General features: G+C 48.8%; 1 protein-coding gene across 1 annotated transcript; it reads left to right on the forward strand.

Annotated features, from left to right (window-relative positions):
- The first annotated feature begins 1,981 nt into the window (after positions 1–1,981).
- Positions 1,982–7,410, forward strand: LOC103661243 (transmembrane protein 132B-like). The gene is given in 8 exon segments (XM_008688953.2): positions 1,982–2,040; positions 3,000–3,043; positions 3,046–3,072; positions 3,075–3,249; positions 4,378–4,381; positions 5,161–5,352; positions 6,236–7,145; positions 7,148–7,410. Coding segments are annotated over 8 exon segments (1,674 nt in total).
- The last annotated feature ends 12,341 nt before the right edge of the window (positions 7,411–19,751 follow it).

The following is a 19,751-nucleotide window of genomic DNA, read 5'->3' on the forward strand; positions in this document are numbered from 1 at the left end:
GACAATTACCCACGTGATGAGATGAACGGCATAGACCCAGCAGCTAGGCTAGAAGCCAGAGGAGGATCACCTGCTGAAATGCAGGAAGGGGGACAGATGTACTGCCAGCCCCAGTCCTACAAGCATCCTTGCCTCCAAGAAGCCCAGCTCCTTGTAATGAAGAAATGATACTGGAAACCAAAAGAGCCTGGAGAAGTAAAAGGAAAGCAGTGAATGGGATTAGAAAAATGCGCAGTGAAGGGCAGAGAACCTCAGTGGGGATGCACACGTTACACGTATGAACACACATGGAAACAGTTGTTGTGGGGGCAGGGGAGGCAATGGAGAGAAGCCCAGGGTCCTCTTCCAGTGGGGGAAGCGTCTGCCCTCCCACCTGCAGGGTGTGTGGGCCTCTGCAGGACCCTGCCCCTGAGGCTGGGGGGAGCGATCTCTCATGAGGGGTCAGGAGGCTCTGGCTGGGAGTGGGGGTGCCCTTGACCACGGGAGAAGATCCCCTTCCTGTGGTCTGAGTGTCCTCTGAAATACCACCTTCCTGAAGACACACGTCTCACTCTGCTGAAACTGGGAGGGACCCAGTACTTACTATTTTTCAGGGTCAGGAAGAAGTCTTGTTTTCTGTGTGGTTTGCTTTTGTCTTTTAGACTGTCACTAATGGAGTACTTGGAAATCAACTTAGAATCCTTTCTCAGACCCTGGGGTGAACCTGGGTGACTCATTCTCTCTCCCTACCTGTCCTGCGCCCCGCCTAAGGCCAAGGAGGGGCTTGAGACCTGCAGTGAGTGCTTCCTGTGGGCTGCACTGATCTTAGCAGGTGGTACAGCGACTGCTCTGAGGAAACCAGAAAAACATCGGTGGTGGTGGTGGTGGTGGTGGAGGGTTCAGTCACATCACATCCAGGGGAGAGTCACGACCTGAATAGTCTGCGAGAACTTCTGCTGGGGGTGACCTTGAAGCCTGAATTCCCAAACCTCTTACTCCTATGAGCGAATCTGTTCCTTAAATATGTTTCATCTGGTCTGGAAAACATATGTGTTATATATTACACTTAAAGATTTAGAAGGGTAGATCTCATGTGAAATGTTCTTACCACAAAAGTTATTGTTATTATTTTTTTTAAAAAGACCAGATTTCTGACCTCTGCTGACAAATTGGGAGCCTTGGCTTCCCTGGGGCTGAAGAGCGGGGAATAGAGGTTGGGAATGAGTGAGTGAGATTCCGAGCTCCCCATCCCCGCTGCTCCCCTTCCCAGCTGCTGGCCTGTGCTCCCTTTATCCAAACATTTGATCAGGAACCGGCAGTGGCCCACGTTAGAGCAGCGTGCTTGCAGCTCCGTGGTTGCTAACATCGTCACAAAGCAAAACACAGCAACATACATTTGCTTTTATAATAGCTCGTCCGTAACAGGTGTAGCGGAGTCTATAAAGAGACACCCAGTATAAACACCCTGGGGGGAGAAAGAAGAAAAGGCAACTTTCCCAAATATCATCATAAATAAGTGATTTCCGTGGTGGTTTTTGCCTTGACGTTAGAAACAGCTATCAGCTCAAGGAATCAAGCGTTTCGGAGGCAATGAATTCCCCAGCATGGGGGCCTAATGAGGGAGCCGATAACTGCCTGGGGCTGAGGATCTGATTTTTTGAGGCAGAAGAAAAGCTGAAATGAGGGGATGAAGTGCCTATCCCGTGTGTAAACAGAAAGTGGATTAGAGAGGAAAGCGTTTATGTCCTATGAAGTCTGACAGCCCTTAAGTGGCTGCTATTATTTGACGAGACAGTGTGGGCCGCTAATGGCCACTCTGCTCCTTTCCCCGCGCGGCCGCCGGGCGGATTTTGGTGCTAGACGAGAGTGGGGTCCTGCGTCGTGAGGGAAGGGTGCCGGGCTGTGCGTGCTGGGCAGCTGCTGATGCCCCGCTGGGGACGCTGGGCAGCTGGCAGGAGCCCCGTGGCTGGAAACCAGGTAAATGTGCGAAGTGACCGCAGGGATGGTGGCCGTCGCTGTTCCCCCGAGAGCTGACGCCACGTGGACCCCGCCAGTGATACCGTGATTTACAAGAAATGTGTGTTTGGGTCTTTGTCTGTGGTTCCTGGCTCGCGGCTCCCCAAACCCTCGGCGTTTTCTGAGCGCTAGGAGCAACTTCGAGCATCTTTTGTTGTCATAGTTGCTCTTCTGTCCTCAGTGGAGGGTCAGGAGGTGGACCTTTGTGTTTTGTTGCTCGTAATGAGCCCCTTTCAACCACACCAATTCCGGCCTCCCCCTGGAAGCAGAGCTGAGCTCCGCTGAGATGTCCCCTAGCACCTGTCCTCGCAATGTTAATAACACAATCTCTCTCAAATTCTGTTGCTCGGGAGCTGGTCTCAGGCCAGCCAACGTGGCCCGTGTCGTTCCCTTTCCCGCTCCAACCGCAGCAGGGGTGGGCAGCCCCGATTTCCCAGGGGAGGAGAACGAGAATCTGCGCGCCCACGTCCCTAGTCTGAGGGAGGGCGGAGCAGGGCAGTGGGGCTAATTGTGTTACATGCCGGAGCTCAGACTACTGGTTCCCAAACGGCTGTCCATTGGAATCGCCAGGGCCCTTTGAATTATGTGGATTCCCGGCTCGGACCCCGAGTCACCCTGATTACATTGCCGTGGGCTGAAACGGGGCAGCGCGATCACCCCAGGGCGATGCCACAGTGCAGGGAAGTCTGGAACCGCTGACCCCCTCTTCATCCTGCGGCCTCCTCTCCGGCTGGCTGGATCTTGCCCTTGAGCAAAAACAGGTTGAAGGCAAGAGACCGTGTCTTTGTTTCTGGAGTTCTGGGCGGGAAGCACACAGCTCTGGCACCGGGAAAACACCCCTCTTGCCTGATGGCCGAAGACATTGTGAGTGAATCCGTGGACGCACACGTTTGGCCGGGAGAGGATCCAGGTCCCATCATTTCAGAACCGCAGCCCCACGGTTGCTGGAAAATTGAGGATATTTGAAACACCCCTGATGATGAGCAGATTCGTTTGTGCCCCAGGCCCACCTGCGAGAGCGAGGACGAGGAGGACGAGGAGAGGAAGGGCAGTACCAGCACGCCACGGTGCGCGTCCTTACCAGTTCGTGGCCGAGGCGCCCGACGTGGGTCAGCTGAGCTCCCTGCTGGGCCCCGACTGGCTGTTCGACATCACTGACCTCGTGGCCGGTCTCAGGAAGGTGGAGGAGCCGAGGATCGCGCAGCTGCAGGGCGGCCGGACCCTGGTGGGCCGGGAGCCGGGAGTAACCACGATGCGGCTTTAATGCACTGCTGGACGCTTTCCCCAAATACTCAGCCCGTTCTTTGCTTGTGTCGGACACGTTCGTGTGAGGCCTCCTGTGCACGTGTCTGTTTGTACATGGGCGGGAGGCATGGACACAACACACAGAATCCATCAGCCTTTAGACCACATATTCAGAAATTCATGTTTACTTAACCACAGAGAAGCTCCTGCAAATTAGAGACGCTCTTGAGATCAGAGTCCTCACCCCTTCACCAGGGGATGCTGTGTGACGACAGGCAGTGAAAGCGAACTTCTGTCCCTGGTCTTAGCGGCTGTCAACCTCAGGGCGCTTGGCGATGTCGGGACACATTTGGTTTGCCGTATTTATTTACACGCACACGCATCGTTCCCTGATGTCATGCTTTCTCTTTTCTTAGACGCTTATTGAAAATATTTCACAGTTAATTTTACTAGGATGGCTGTGGAGAGATTATAGAGCAGATCATTATCTTCACAAAGTGTTTAAATATTCCTTATCACATCACAATTTAGGGTTCGCCCAAATGTGATTTTGCAAAAGCTGCTTTATTGATATTGCATTAGTCCAGGTCTGAATCACTCTGGTTGCAAATTGATGTTTTATGAGGTGAAATGACTTTCTAAGGCCATTAAGATTCCTTTTTGCACTGAATTTTCCCAGCGAGCTCAATGGTGCTGCCAGGATCTACAATTATGACGTTATAAACATCGGACTACTCAAAGAGCAAAAATTAAGCAGAGGAAGAAGGCGAGACACCATTTCTCTAAATATTTTTAGTAAAAAGATTGTCAAAATATAACTATTAGTTTTGAGGAAAATGTTACATTTTCTGTGCTCTAATGGGCCAACACCAGCAGGGAGGTAATATTCTTTAATTTGGGGGAATTATCACTAAATTAAATCAAGCTCTTGGAAGAAAACAAATGACTAATATTGTATAAATCAAAGAAAGTAAAATATATTAGGTTGATCTATTTATAGTTTCTTGTTTTTTAATGGGGGGGTGTAATTAAACATTAAAAAAATGCTCTTCTAAGCCATTTGCATTTCAGCAAGTTGTCCTAGCTCCAGACCATCTGTCCTCAGATCACCGGGTGCAAATCTGTTGTCTGACAGAGTCAGGTTACTGCCCTACTGCTCTTAGGATACCACACTCAGAGGAAATGTGGGAAATCGTATTGGACCAAAGAGATAGAGTCTGATAGGAAGCCGGCAAGGGCTGAGGGCAGGTCAGATTCTAATCCAGCAGAGTGTGGGTAGCTCAGGAGATGCGGAGCTGTCGGCATCAGTCCGGACCCGCCGTGGACCCAGGGTCCTGCTTGCTAGTGCGATGCATAACTCACATGCGTGGGGAGTGTTGCATTATCTGAAATCCTGCCCGGGTGTTGGAAATCAGGTTTGCTTCTCTGTGTCAAAGTGACTTAGGTCCTCAAGGCAAGAGAGAGAGGTTCATTCTGGCTGACGACAGGATTTCAAAGAGCAAGGTTTCTGATAATCTTGGATTATTAGAGCACAGTGTTTCTCGGGGGCTAAAAAAGGTAGCAGTCCCCCAAATAAAAGGGTGGTTCTGACACTTCAGCCATAGCTCGTCCGTGGGAGGAAGGTTTCCTGCTAATGTGGCAGCTGACTTTCCCTGCATCTGTCACCACAGCTGGATAAACGGAAGGGCAGTTTTTTGCTTTTTTTGCTCTGAGTTAGTTCCTACTTTTTAGAGACTTTCATTTAGCACCGAGAGTGCACTTTGGGGTTTAAAGGGTGGGTGACAAACAAGTGATCGAAATGAAGTCATCATCTGCGTACAAAGCCCCACTTTTTTCGGTAATCATTCTACGTTTTTCTTTCCTTTTCCCCCTTTAATGACGTGTGCAGCAGAGACTGGAGCCTGCTCGCTTCCTTTGAAGGTACTCTCACCTCTGTCCGACTCCATCCTGGCTGAGAAGACGGCGATCGTGCTGGATGACCGCGTCACCATCGCGGACCTGGGCGTGCAGCTGGTGGCCGGCTTGTCCCTTGCCCTGCAGCCTCACAGAGCGGACAAGAGAGCCATCGTCTCGACGGTGTCTGCCCAGGACGTTCTCCAGGCCCCGCAGCAGGTGGGATTCCAGGGTCCTTTTGTCCCCGGTCAGTTGAGACCACTTCCCTCCCTCTCACACTGCGGAGGAGATCAGGAGAGCACTCGTAGCTAGGACGGGGGGTCCTTGAAACTTCTTTCTGCTTTCTCTCCGGTCTGTCTTGTCTCTGAGAAAAGTGCTCAGTACTTTGGATAAATTGTCCTCTTATATATTTTACACACTAACCCTGGGTCCAAATACCACTTTGCAGTGGGTTATCTGTGATGGGGGACTCCTGGTAGACCATGATCAAAGGATCACGTGTGTTCTCCTTTCTAAAATAAGGAATAATTGATACTGGCAAGTTCTATTTCTGCTATTTAAAGAAGTATGGCTAAGAGGCCCCAGACATCTGTTGGTTTATATTCATTATGGGCAACTTTAAACCTCTGCTCCATCTTTAAACTTGTAGCAAATCCAGTCGAATTATACCAAGGTCATTGTGTCTCTCAAGCATGCCAGTCCCCATAATACATCTTTTCTCAGATACTTCAAATGAGCATGTCTTTCTAATAAAGGATGCTTGAAGTGATATCATCTCGAGCCGTAGCCTGAGTAGTTGCACCTGAAATTGATTCAGATGTGTCATGTGATCTTCCAAACTCTTTGAAAAATTCAGAGTCAAATTCTGTTCTATGACATTCACTAAGCTGATATACACAGGACTGCATTCACTACGGTACACAAATTTGCCCCTCACACCAGTGCATTTACAGCCCATTATTTATGCCAGTTTAATGTATGATAGCAACCGATCCAGATTTTAAAACATATTTATTGTTCTCTGCCTGTGTATTGAAAACATATCTCATAAGAAACCACATGTGTGGTTTATAAATTTGTGTCCGTGTTTACAGACTTGAAGGAAATAAATTACAGCATAAGGCTTAACTTCATTTTTCTGAATCGCGGAATTTTGTTCAGTGATGGTTCGGTGACACCCTTAGACATTTACGATCCCAAGGATTTTTCAGTTGCTGTGTCATCATTGGATGAAATGGTGGTGTCTGTCCAGGCAAACCTTCCGTCCGGATGGCCGATTGTGGTCGCACAGGGTGAAGGGCAAGGGCCCTTGATTAAATTAGAAATGATGATTAGTGAGCCCTGTCAGAAGACCAAGAGGAAGAGTGTTCTTGCCGTGGGTAAAGGAAATGTCAAGGTCAGATTTGAACCAAATATTGATGAGCACCAAGGAAGCAGCAACTATATTGAGGGCATCAGTCGGGAATACAAAGACCACTTCAGCAATTCCATCGAGCGTGAGGGAAACCAGGAGAGAGCAGGTCAGGAGTGGTTCCAACATGGCGCCTCTGTTGGCCAAGAGGAACGTAGCAACAAAAGCACAACCCCACAGTCTCCCCAGGAAGGAAAGGATAAGAAGTCACTCAAGAGTGGCGGTCCAGATGCCTTCACAAGCTTCCCCACTCAAGGGAAGTTACCGGAACCCGGTAATCCCAGTGACCTGACAGTGACCTCAAGGGGGTTAACTGACTTGGAGATCGGCATGTACGCTCTGCTCTGTGTCTTCTGCCTGGCCATTTTGGTCTTCTTGACCAACTGTGTGGCATTTGCTTGGAAATACAGACACAAAAGATTCGCTGTGAGCGAACAAGACAACATCCCCCATTCCCATGACTGGGTCTGGCTTGGGAATGAAGTGGAACTTCTGGAGAACCCCGTGGACATCACCCTCTCGTCGGAGGAGTGCACGACCATGATAGACAGGGGACTGCAGTTCGAGGAGAGGAACTTCCTTCTCAACGGCGGCTCCCAGAAGACTTTCATAGTCAACTGCTTAGACCCTCTGACTATGTCTATGAGAAAGACATTAAAAGTGAGCTTATAAACCCATCAGGCCCAAAGCGGAAGAGAGTCAAGTTTACTTCCTACACCACCATCCTCCCGGAGGACGGTAGCCCTTACACCAACTCCATCCTGTTTGACAGTGAGGACAACATCAAGTGGGTCTGCCAGGACACCGGGCTGGGGGGCCCCCGAGACCTTAGAGACTATATGGAAAGGCTGCAAGACCACATGTGAACTCCTTTCTTACGTCTGTATTCACCTTTATGCCTTCTGTTTTTTGAACGGTGGAGCAGTGAGTTTGTTCAGCAATAGGGGATGATTTAACAAAGCTTCATTTGGGGCCGTCTGGGGGGGGGATCCCTTTGTGAGCAGGTGCAGAGGCCCGGAGAGCTATAGCAGCCGGGTTAGAAGCCCGGATGTGATGTGCCTCTAGGTCAATTACAAGGAGATACTGGGAACCTCCTGGGACAACATTTTTACCCACTTCCTGGGACCAGCTCAGTGCTAATACAAGGACCCTAGAACTTATGGGTGTTACTTGTTGTCTCAGGGCACACTGGAGTTGGAAAGAATTGGGGAGTTGATATTTCTATTCTTAGGTCTTTCTAAATCACAGTGGACATTACTTGTTCACACCCTGAGCGTAGACATATGTGAAAGATAACTGAATGTAGCCCCTGTTTGCAGTGAGCACTGCTCTTGATGCATGTATGCAAAGGGCTGGGACTGAGGTGCAGCTGGATGCCAGGGGCACGCACTGCACAACAGTGACAGTGAATGCCTGTACGTTTGGCTCCTCATTCCCCTCACCCTACTCCCTGCCCTGCGTGTGTTGGGAAACTAGTTTCTTTGGCTTCTGGAATTCTTTTACAAACATGAACAGGGAATAAAAACTGGTCCTGTCTTCAAGATCATTTTTGACTGCCGTGTAAGTTTTATTGCCTGGGATCCGTCACGTCTTGCTGTTTACTGAGTGTCCATCCTGGATGTCGGTTTTCCTCACCTGTCATCACGTCACTGTTCAGAGTCAGTATGTACATTCATACCCCTACTTTATCTGTCCCCGTTTTCCTTATGGAAATGTCTTGTATCTGAATGGGACAAGAGGTTTTACTTAATGTAAGAGTGTCAGTAAAGGAGTGCTATTTAACAAATAAGTTGTACGTGACGCTTTTCTTTTCCACATGAATTCTGGGGAAGTGTTGACATCACCAACATGTTTATTTTGTTTCCTCTGGTCGCTGTAACTTCATGGGGGAACTGATGGGGCTTACTTCTCGGGGGTCCCGTCTCTCAAGCTACTTTGGGCTGTGTTTATGAAGCACTGTATATGAGCCTTGATGTTTTGCGCCCCATCTGAACTCTAAAAATAGTATTTATAGGTACAGAAAAGGAGTTGCCAAGGAAACAGCCGCAGATGAAGCTTGCCATTTGTGTGAATAAGAGTAAAAAGGATAAATAGAATGATCATCCGATGTCCCAGTATGTAGACGTCCACCCATACGATGACCAGTAAGATATTCAAAATCGCTTTTGTGGTAGAGACAACACACTCACAGGATATGCAGGGGAGGGAGGTGAATAACTGGCAGGGGCGTACACACACAAACACACACACACACACACATCACAAAACCAAACAGCTATTCCAAGATCAAGCCATTGTTAGGAAAAACATGGCGGCTGTAAGTCAGCGGCAAAGAAGAAAGAAATTGCCTATTGCATGGTTCTTGCATAACTTATAAAATGTTACTGGAGGAACCACAGGAATGGTCTGAAGTAAAGGAATTGGGGGGAGGAAGATTAAGTACAATGTTTATTACGAAGCTGGGATAGCTGCTGAGATGGATTTGGGCTGAAATGGCCCTTCTTAGTCTTTGCTCAGCCATTTATCTCTAAGAAATAAACTTTCTGGAAGGTATAATAAAAATTCTAATTTTTCTCATTCTTAATTGATGTAACAGATAACAATCTGTTCAAAATAATAGCAGCAACAACATACTGGATTCTGTGTGCTTCCATACGAGAGAGGTGAATGGTAGCAATGGTCCGAGGGCGGAAGACAGGAATTCAGATTTTTTAAAAATTTTACTTTCCGGCTGAACCTGTAATGTTTTCTTTCTTTAAAAGAGGCAGATCTTAAGCGGAAATGACAAAGCTAGCATCTTAAATACCTGCGGCTTGTACGTTGGCACCTCATTATTATTCTATGATTTCAAATTATTTTGTCATACAAATTTTAGCATGAAAGAAGGAGTTTAGGGCAGCACCCAGCAGAGAATGGCTGCCCCAGAAACGCTATTATTCTGACACTGTCTTTCAGATGCGACCCTCTTATCCTAACAGCGGTGCTCCCTCCCGCCTCTGCCCCCTTATCGGTGGGATAGACGATGTCTTGTCATTTGCTTCAGTTGTGAGAGCCTTCCATCCTGGCTGTGCTCCCAGTGAGCTCACAGGACAGCAAGGGTGGACTTGCACAGCTGAAGACTAGCTCGAGGAAACGGAGTCTGCAGGAGCGGGAGGGGGAAGGTGCTGCAGAGCGGTCTGAGGTGCTCTGTGACCCCGAACGCCGATGACTCGGGTATTCCCAGTAGAGCACGGCGTGCTCTCCATACGGTCATCCCTGGGAGGGACCATCTGCACCAGCTTCCCCTGTGATCTTCCTGTATCTCTTGTCTCTAGCATGCCTGCGTGTTTATAAACAGGGGCCCATCGCTGAGTCTGTCCCCAGGAGCTGGAGTTCTGAGTCCTGTTCGTGTTACCGCTGGGGTCAAGAAGTGAGGCTGGCGAAGCTTGATTTTTTTCAAAAATTGAGCTGAAGAATGAAGCCAGGAGCCCAGAGTCATTTGGTGTAAAATTAAAAGACGCTGCCCTGTGGGCATAGAGCCTCTAAGGCATTGTTTTCACGATTGTCAAGGACATGGCTGTCTATTGTAAACTATTTAGAAAACATATGCGTGTATAAAGAAAACAAAATGCAATGGGCAGAAATAACCACTCACAATAACAACAAAGATGTTTGAAAACGGTGGCTCGCACTTGTAGGAAGGGCTTGTTCGTTAGCTTTGGGGTAGCTGTGCCTTGGGGTAGCTGCGGTTTTGCAGTGTTCCCTGGAGAGGTGGCCCCACCGTGTGGAGAGCAGTATATGCTAATTCCAACATCATTATTCAAATGAAGTCTGCGCCTTCTCAAAGTTATCTTATCTCCATTTGGATCCTTGACTTTGGGCTCAAGCCGGAACGGGAATTTGCTTCTGAAATAGAAGCATCTAAACTCATGTTATCCGATGAGTCATGCACAGTCAGCCAGGCATGTCCCCTGGAAAGGGGACTTTGTAGGGTTGGAGGCCGGCGGGTTTGCGTGGTGGGTGGAGAGGCAGCAGATGTCACCTCCCAGGTGAGGAGCCTGTTGCAAGCAGCCTGGCGAGCAGGCTTGGCTTGGTCAGGGCAGGCTCAGAATGTGGACCCGGGACAGAGGTGGCCATCGGAACCGGGATCGGAGCCACCTCCCTGAAGAGGGCTTTGTGGAGAGAGAGGCTGTGCAGAAGCTCAGTGAGACACAGTCGCTCCCGGGCAGTCACATCTGCTGCTTGTGCTAAAACCCAGTCATCATAAAGCCAAAAATTGGACGGGGGCTGGGATCCCCTTTTCCCAACTGCCCCCCTCTCTCCTATGTCTGCGGGGGGTGTCATATTTGTTAAGAAGCAAAAGCATAAACATTTTGGTATGAAACCACAGGGACTCTAAATTTCGCTGAACTTTGGCATCAACGCTCATCAAGTTAATAAAATTTCCCTGGCGTTATATCTGCTCTGGAAGTTTCTTGCTAATTAGAAGCCATGGGCTATATTCACTCTTGTTTTCCATCCGCGTAACAGACATCGCATCCTGAGAAGCATAACCCCGCATGGAGAATGGACATGAATGATTACTTCTGAAATGCAGCTCCCTGGGGTCCTACACCATTTGCGTAAATTGAGCAGGATGTTAGTGGTTGAGATACTCAAATTGGGGGTCCGAAGAAACAATTCCACCCAAAGCGTGGTATCGATAAAGTCCCTTCCATTACTCCGGGATGGAGTGGCTCAGGTTAATCCTGGTTAACTCACCCTGACAGCAGCCCGGTTTCGTGCGTCCTTGAAGCGTGGAAGGTACAGGTGCTTCTATGAGACAGTACCACCTAGAACGCTGTGCATGCCAGAGGTCTGTCCCCCTGGTCTGGATGGGGCGCTGTTTTGGAGACCGGAATATGGGAATGGGAAGCAGCAGCCACATGGAGACAGTGGAGTTGAAATCCACAGACGCACTAAGTCAGGAGAGAGGAAGAACCGAAGACACTTGACCTTTTCCCTGGGGACAAACAGCACCCAGAGGCCCCCCAGGAAACACCATGTGTACAGAGAGAAACGGATTTCCTCACTTTCGCTTTGCAAACGGACCAAGTTAATCCCAGACGGAAACCATCCTTAAGTCTCTCCAGGACTGGGAAACAGAGAACATCGAGGCAAACAGAAAGGGGCTTATTGATTTCACTGCCACGTCAGTAGCCAAGTTTTATTGTGACAGTGTTAGGTGACGTGGAAGTCTGCCCTCTGTGTCTTTTGAGCAGAATGCTGGTTTCACCCTGTTTCACCAGCAGAATGTGGGGGTGGCAGCACAGGTGGGGCCATCAGGGTGCGACCCCATCCAATAGCAGTGGCAGAGGGACATGGCCTCCCATCTCAAGACAGTAGTGAAACCGGTTTTTTCTCCACTCAAAAGCCTCAACCCATTTCTCTGTCCCTGTGAACGCAGCATGAATGCCTTCTGAACTAAACGGCCATCTCCCCAGTCCAAACTACACCTGACTGATAGCATGCACCAGTCTGTAGTCTACAAAGAATGCTAATTTAAAAGGACGGGGAAGGGGAGTCACGCTCAAATACTGACTTTGGAGTCACGATCTGGGATGAAGTCAGGGCTCAGTAGAAGACATTACTGGTCAGGCTCAGACCTGCAATGGAGGCGAGCAGCTGGTTTGGCTGCCGGTGCTGCTGTCCAGACCCAGTTCCACGGAGTCCTCCAGGCTCCCTGCAGTGCTGACCACACACCCAGTGCCCCCCGCCCCCCCGCCGCACTGGAGTTTCGGCAAACAGGACTGACCACATCGGATAGATGCAGGTTGTCTGGGGTCAGTAAACTGGTCCTATGCTTCTGGTTACCCAGGTAGTTGGTATGGAGGCCAAAGCAAACATCCCTATGATTTGACAATATTCCCATCTAAAAAATTGATGATTTTTTTTTTCAAATCAGAAAATATAAGTGTGAACTTAAAAGTCTTAAAAATACTGGGAAATTTCACCTTTAAGAAGCATTTTATTTGAGTCACCTGGGTGGCTCGGTTGGTTGAACACCTGCCTTCAGCTCGGGTCCTGATCCCAGGGTCCTGCTCGGAGGGCAGTCTGCTTCTCCCTCTCCCTCTGTTGCACCCCCTGCTTGTGCCTCACTCTCTCACTCTCAAATAAATACATAAAATCTTTTTAAAAAGAAGCATTTTATTTATTCCTGCAGCCGCCCAGAGAGAAGTTTTCTGTAGCTAGATGACCCAGTGCGCTAAAGGCAGGAAAGGTCCAGGTGTTTTTCACATCCCTCTTGGACCAAACCAAATTTAAACTCAGATGACGGGAATATTCAGTGTCAACCTGACAGTAACCTTTGTTTCACTTTTGAGCTGTGCTTGTGCATGGCTTGGGTGTGTGCATGCATGTGTTTTTGTATGCGTGTGTGTGTAGTTGTGTGTATGTGGGTGTTTCTGCATGTGTCTCTGTGTGTTCGTGCGTGTGTTTGTGATGGGGACAGGGCATGGGTCCAAGATCCCAGGGAGCCGGTGCTGCACGGCGGACAGAGCTCTAGAGGCAAAAGAAAAACGCGAGACAGCTGGGGATTCGGGTCCAATCTTTGAAGACTGTGCAGATGTCCCAGCTGAAAAGATGGGTGGGTGCATTTGCCAAGGGCTCTCAGCCATATGTGCACTTTTTGAAATTGCCGGTGTCACCCTGGACATTTTGGCAAAGGCCACACTTTGCTCTCAGGATGAAAAGAGAGATCTCCCTGGAAACCCAGGGCTTGAATCGCTTGCTAGGTCTTAATAAATCCCCTCAGCCAAGCCTGCCTTGGCTCTGCACCCCACAGGAGCCCACGAGTAAATGGGCACTGGTGGTCGAGGGTCTTTGAGAACGAGTCTATGAAGCATCGTGCCTGCCACTTCAAAAGAGCTGGCAGGATATGAATCAGAAAGCTCTCCCAAATTCCTGACTCCATTCTTCCCACCAGCATTATTTCAGACTTATAAAAAATATCTTTCCCACTTTCCATTTTTCTAATGGAAAGCAGGAGCGCTGAGCCACCACTGAGTTCCTCCCAGACCTCAGTGTGCACATAGGATGTTTAGCAATTGCATTCCAGAATGGAAGAAAGTTTGCAATGAGACTCACAAAAGAACAAGCATTTTATTTAGAAGTTTCTGTGCCAACTACAAATACTGCATTTGAGATTTTTCTTCCGGTATTGAAGTTCTTAATACCTCCTGAAGATTTCTTGCTGAATCTGTCTAATTTATGTGCATTATGGTGGTAGGAGTGTTGTTTGTTTTTAGAAATCTTAAAATACAGAGGAAAGTGCAGGGAAGAGTTTAATATAAACCCTTCCTTGGCTGGAGACCAGTAGGTGGGAAATAGTCATCCAAGGTCTTTAAACTTTACCAGGGAAATACACGTTCTCAATCTAAGGAGGCTGGAATGTTATCAATGGATAAAACCAGTCGATGTCTGTGTTTTAGGAGAAGCACGGAAATGACTCTGATTTTAATGGTTCATCTGGGCCATTTGTTTAGATGAAATGTGTGTATTTTATTTAAGGCTGCAGATTGTCTCTCTAGAGGCAGCTGAGGCTGGGAGTAGAAATCACCTTTTTGTTCACTGGGATAAATTGCACTTTACAATGACGTGGGTGTTGCTTTGAAATCCAGGCACTGTGTGAGGCTAACTGTTCTACCCATTTAAAAATGTTCTATGTGTTCAGGATGGCTTAGGTCACCCCTGACTTGCCACTGCTCCTGTTATTTCGTCAGCCCGAAATCACATAAAAATGGGGGTCCCTCACAATCCTGATATAGTATTGCAAGACTGGAAAGGACCTACCCTTTCGTTTTATGATGAAGTATGACCCAATGAATGAAACGTACCGAAATGGCAGGTGTCGGCACTGCTTATAAAGAGTCCTTCATCCATGCCTCTCCCGCTTCCTGACAGAGGGCTTTCCTCCCCCCTTTCAGTCCTGTTTTGGAATGTCCTTGTTCCTCTGGGTTCCACGGCTCCTCGACTCGGGGCAGGTGTTTCCCAACTGTGAGAACATCGTGGGTGAGCGCGGGTGGGCCAGAGCGCGGGGCTGTGCACACACCTCCCACTCCCAGGCCTTTCAGTTCTTTCTTCTCTTTTGAAGGTTGTTACCTGCCCGCCTGTGCAGAGGAGCTGGACGTGCCCTTCATGGCTGCAGCCAGGCGCCCGACTGGGCAAAACCCCGCCAGCTGAGCAACGCGCGGAGAGATGCTACGGTTTGCCCGTGGAAGGACTCAGGTGCTCCTTCGTGGCACAGGACACGAAACCATCGTGTGGCCTGTGCTGGTTTCTTTCTGGTTTCCACACCCTTTTAAATATGTATCCTCCACGGGGAGCCTTGTCTTTGAGTTCTGGAGGTGTCGTACTGCAGACCCCTTCTTGAATTCCAAAAACAAGTTAAAGGTTCCCCACTCCCTATGGGTGGTGTTTGTGGTGAGCCTCCCGGGCTTCGAGGTAGGCACAGCCCCAAGACACAGCAGGGGCGGGTTGGGAGTGCAGGATCAATTCGCACAGAAACGATCAAACCCAGGGAGAGAGGAGTGATTCTAACACACCGTGCAGGACACTTCATATTTTATAGATGATCTGTGGTCTTGGCAGAAAAGGGGTTTATGCCGTATTAACGGCACGTTCATGCTGACAACGTTGCTTCTCTACGATCTGTGTGTAAACACCACGCTGTCTGACCACGTACTGATTCGCTGCCGGCCTCAAGTGCTCAGCCACCGTCTCAGCGCAATGGATTGGTTCTGGGCTCCCAGGGCGTACGGGGAGGGGTCCAGACGTGGAGCTCCTGCCGACCTCTCCCTGCAGAGCCCTGGACAGCGCACCCCTCCCAGCTGTGACGTGTGACCACACACACCGAGCATCGCCAACAAGGCGGTTCACCCGCGCTTCCAGAGTCTGTGTGGGGCGTCGATACACGGGTTCCAACGAGTGAACCACACCAGTGGGCTTGAACCTCCAGCCTGGCCCTCGCTGGAGGCGGGGCTGACGTCACCGGGCTCCCACCGCCCAACCTCTAAGCAGCTGGTTGGTCCTTCTGGCCTGGCCACGCCCCGTCCCGTGGTCTGATTAGCATAAACTCTCAGGTGTGATCCAAGGGGCCCTATGCACGACATAGACAGGGCCATCACTGAGGAAATGTTAAGGCTTTAGGGGCTCCCTGCTAGGAGCCAGGGTGGAGGACAGACCTCACTTGGGACAAAGTGAATTCTTCCGTACACAGTGGTTTATTATGTAAACCTGAACAGAAGAGCGAATTCACGGAGGGTCAGGGGGACGTTGTCTTCTCTGCAGAAATTTCAAAGAGGCGATGGGAGACAAATATTTGGGTGAAGGTCCCATGTCACATGCAGTGTGCATTCTTGTCAGTCAAACGTGGAATCGGGGGGTGGGGGCGGCTGGGCTTGAAGTGGATTCTGTGCTGTGGACAAAGTTACAGTTACGATATCATTACCGTGTTTTCTTCTCTCATCCATTGGCACCCCAGGGTGTCAAAGCGCGGTGCAGGGTTTGGCCTCTGTCTCGCCGTGGGACCTCCCAGTCCTGGGGCCTCCGCAGCCACAAGGAGGAGGCAGAAGTCGACTTCAGTTTGCAGGTGCGTCTTATCTTGTCCCTTTGATTCCTCAAGAGCCGTGGAGGCAGCTGGGTCAGCCTATCGGTATTTCGTTTTCCAGATGGGAATCCGAGCAGTTAGAAATCACCCACCAGCCCAGCACTCTGGTGGATGAACCAAAACTAAGATTCCACACTTCCTCCCATCCCAAGGCTCACTCCCCAAACCCCAAATCGGGAGTCTGTCACTGCCCTTGGGACCGTGACACAGTCCGTGGGGCCCGCTACCCTCTGAAACAGAGTGCAGGGGACCGCTGGCCGTCTCTCCCTGCGCCGTTCCAGAGCTCCACCCGAGTAAGGCTGTGGTCATCTCCACACGTGGAAAGCGAGCCATCTAAGTCAGTCCCTCCGGCACTAGAAGCGTGAGCCCGCACCATGCTGCTCAGCCCACAGAGAAGGAGGCGAGGAGAGGCGCTGGGTTTGCGGGGGAGCGGGAGCTGGGCTCTGCTAGCGACCCCGGACACGGAATCCAGCGAAGAGCTAGCGCTAGTAAACGTTAATCCAGCAGCCCTTCCAGCGGCCCGTCCACTGAGCACGATGTCGTGAGCTGGAAGACCAGCATCCAGGAGCCCGCCGGGAAAAGTTCGGAGCAAGTCATTAAGACTGCGTTTGAATAATGTGATGAACGCGCTGATTTATTTATTGTCGGGGAGCGGCTTCAAGACGCCCTACAACGTCCCCTCCCGGGGGTGCCAGGCAACAGTGGGGCAGCTGATCGGCACTTGGAGGAGGAATTAGAAATGTTATTTTTAACTCCCCGTTATTAGAGGAAACACGCACATCTGGAGCCTTGCGAGAAGTGATTATTAGCTGTTCAGCTGAGAAATAGGCTGGTGTCCACAATGCATCGTTTTCCAATTATTCTGTTATTTTTCAATGCCTTAAATGCTACAGGCATATAAAATTCAGCTCATTTAATCTCTCCAAATTATAGTTTCTCCATCTGCCATGGTCTTACAGTTTAATAAAATCATTACTTTTTATAAACCCAGTAAAATCATAGAAACTATTGAGAGGAGCTAGGATTCACCTTTTTTTTTTTTTTTAAAGGAAGAATAAACATATCTGAACTGGAAAGTAATTTTCATATTTGTCTGCGAAGGGAGTTAGGGGATTTTTACAGGGTCACTTATCAAGCTGACAAAAAGAAATGTGCTTTTTAAGTTTTCTTACGAGATACTCAGGAACACTGTGGTATTCAGTAGTGCTTTCCACTGGAAATAGAAAACAAGCCAGATTCTCTGACCCCGTAACTCAGTTCTACGTCCCTATGGCTTTGACTGCACTTAGCAATCTTTCCTTATTGAAACTGTCTGCCTCGCACAGCCACCTCAGGTCTCTGAAATGCTGAACAGAGGCATGGAAGGGGTCTGTATACTTTGCTGAGTTTATGTCATGAAGTAAGTCAATTCTTACCTATGCACGGAAAAGCGTTTGACAGTGGTACGGGCAAAGAGAAGGTGGTGGTGCTAAGGTTACTTTCATGATAAAGCAATAAGAAATGTGCGGCCCTGTTGTTTTTTGTTTTGTTTTGTTTTTTAGGACTTCTGGAAAGCTACGTAGAAACCCAGAATATGCTCCTCACCTATATAAAATAGATTCACCTATGTATTCTAGAATTTCACCATCAGAATCTCAGGTTCATTGGGAATCATCCAATGCAACTTTGTATCCGTGCCCATCAACTAGTAAGTAGAAGGATTTACAAAATAGGGTTTCTTATTTCATAGAACAGGAGGTCTAAAGCTGAGTGGTCACATGGTTGGTTCAGAAGCTCTCAGATGTCTTCAGACACCCAGGATTTCCCCATCCCTGCACTCCAATTTCTTTAGTCTATTAGTTTGTTTGTCACCTCATGCCCCAAAATGGCTGCTAGAGCTCCTACCATCACATCCTATTATGACCATATTTAAAAGCAGGACAATTCAGGTGTCTCTGTAATTAATGAAAAGTATCTTTATAGAAGTTATTTCAAGCTTCTCCCCTTTCCCCCATCAGACTTCCTCTCTGGTAATTTTGGCAAGGATTCAGTCACATGCCATTGACAAAGGAGGTCAGAAAGACTCTCAAGGTAGGGAATTCTATCAGCAAAATTGAGAAGTAGAGTAGCTGGGCCTCTTTTAGGTTTTGGGATCTCTCTAAGTAATTCTCTAACCCTGTACTAATTACCCATAAAATATAATTATACACACACACACACACCTCCCAAGAGTCAGACATTCCAGAATCATATCGAGACTTTGGCCATAACCACCCCTTCCCACACACACCCCAACCACCTTTCTACAGTGTAGTGCTTCAGATCACCTCCAGTTTCTGTTTTTTGCTGTTGTGGTAAGTGGAAGTTAAAAGGAAAAATATAGAACAAATAATCCATGAGGCTCACTCTATTCCTTGCCAACCAAAAGGCTTCTTTCCTCTTTCCCTGTCAGCCAATCCCAGTTTCGTACCGAGGACCGCACATCTCACTCCCAGTCCTGAGGAAGGAAGCCGAGCACCTGAGCCCGTCAGGTACCATCACCCCCTCCCCCCTTGCCTGTGATTGGTGTACGGATGTGGGACCCAGGAGAGGCCAGAGACGCAGAAAGGGAAGTCAGGGGTGCAACTTCTCAGAAAGCAAATACACAAAAGTGAAACAAAAAAAGAGACAAGCCAAAAAAAGAAAGAGAAAAAAAAACTTTCCAAGGTAGAAAAAAGCTTTTCAAAAAGAAAAGACTTCTTGCTCACCTCCTTCCTGCTTGGAAGGCTGACGTGTGAGCATCTCATGAGAGAAGCCCAGACACCACATGTGTCCACGTAAGAAAAAACACAAGTTGTGCACAGGCTCAGACACAGGACCCCGGGGCCTGTGCCCCCCCAGACCACCCACTGCGTGAGCGAATCATCATCTGTTCCTTCAGATGTTCGTTGTAGCCACCCGTTCCAGCTGGTACAAAGGAGTGTCCATTTCTAGATTCTGATTCTCACCCAAGATGCTGTGCGTGATGCTCGATCAGTCTTTGACTAATAGGAAAACCGGTAGGTGGTGGAGACGGTGAAGACATTCCATTCTCAGGATGAGATGTTCTCCTCGACGTAATAACAAGCATTGTTGGAAGAGAACCGACATGAAAAACCCGATAGGAAATAAATTTAATGTTTTCTGGGCATCACCTAAAGTTATATCACGTGTCACTGGTGGGGCAAGCCACACTCTGGAAAACACCGATAAGATGGGTGCTCACCAAAAATATAGGATGAAGCCGGTTTTTCTGGGTGGGAAATATTGATGTTACTCACCCTGATTTTTAAAATAAGTTTTGTTTGTGTGCCTCAGAGATTAAGAAACACTACTGAAACACTCTGTGTGTGTTAAGTGTGGGGGGGGGGCGCCTGGGTGGCTCAGTCGTTAAGCGTCTGCCTTCGGCTGGGGGTGTGATCCCGGCGTTCTGGGATCGAGCCCCACATCAGGCTCCTCCGCTGGGAGCCTGTTTCTTCCTCTCCCACTCCCCCTGCTTGTGTTCCCTCTCTCGCTGGCTGTCTCTCTCTCTGTCAAAGAAAGAAAGAAAGAAAGAAAGAAAGAAAGAAAGAAAGAAAGAAAGAA

This window comes from Ursus maritimus, unplaced genomic scaffold (assembly GCF_017311325.1).
Source record: "Ursus maritimus isolate PB19 unplaced genomic scaffold, ASM1731132v1 scaffold_33, whole genome shotgun sequence".
Classification (NCBI taxonomy): domain Eukaryota; kingdom Metazoa; phylum Chordata; class Mammalia; order Carnivora; family Ursidae; genus Ursus; species Ursus maritimus.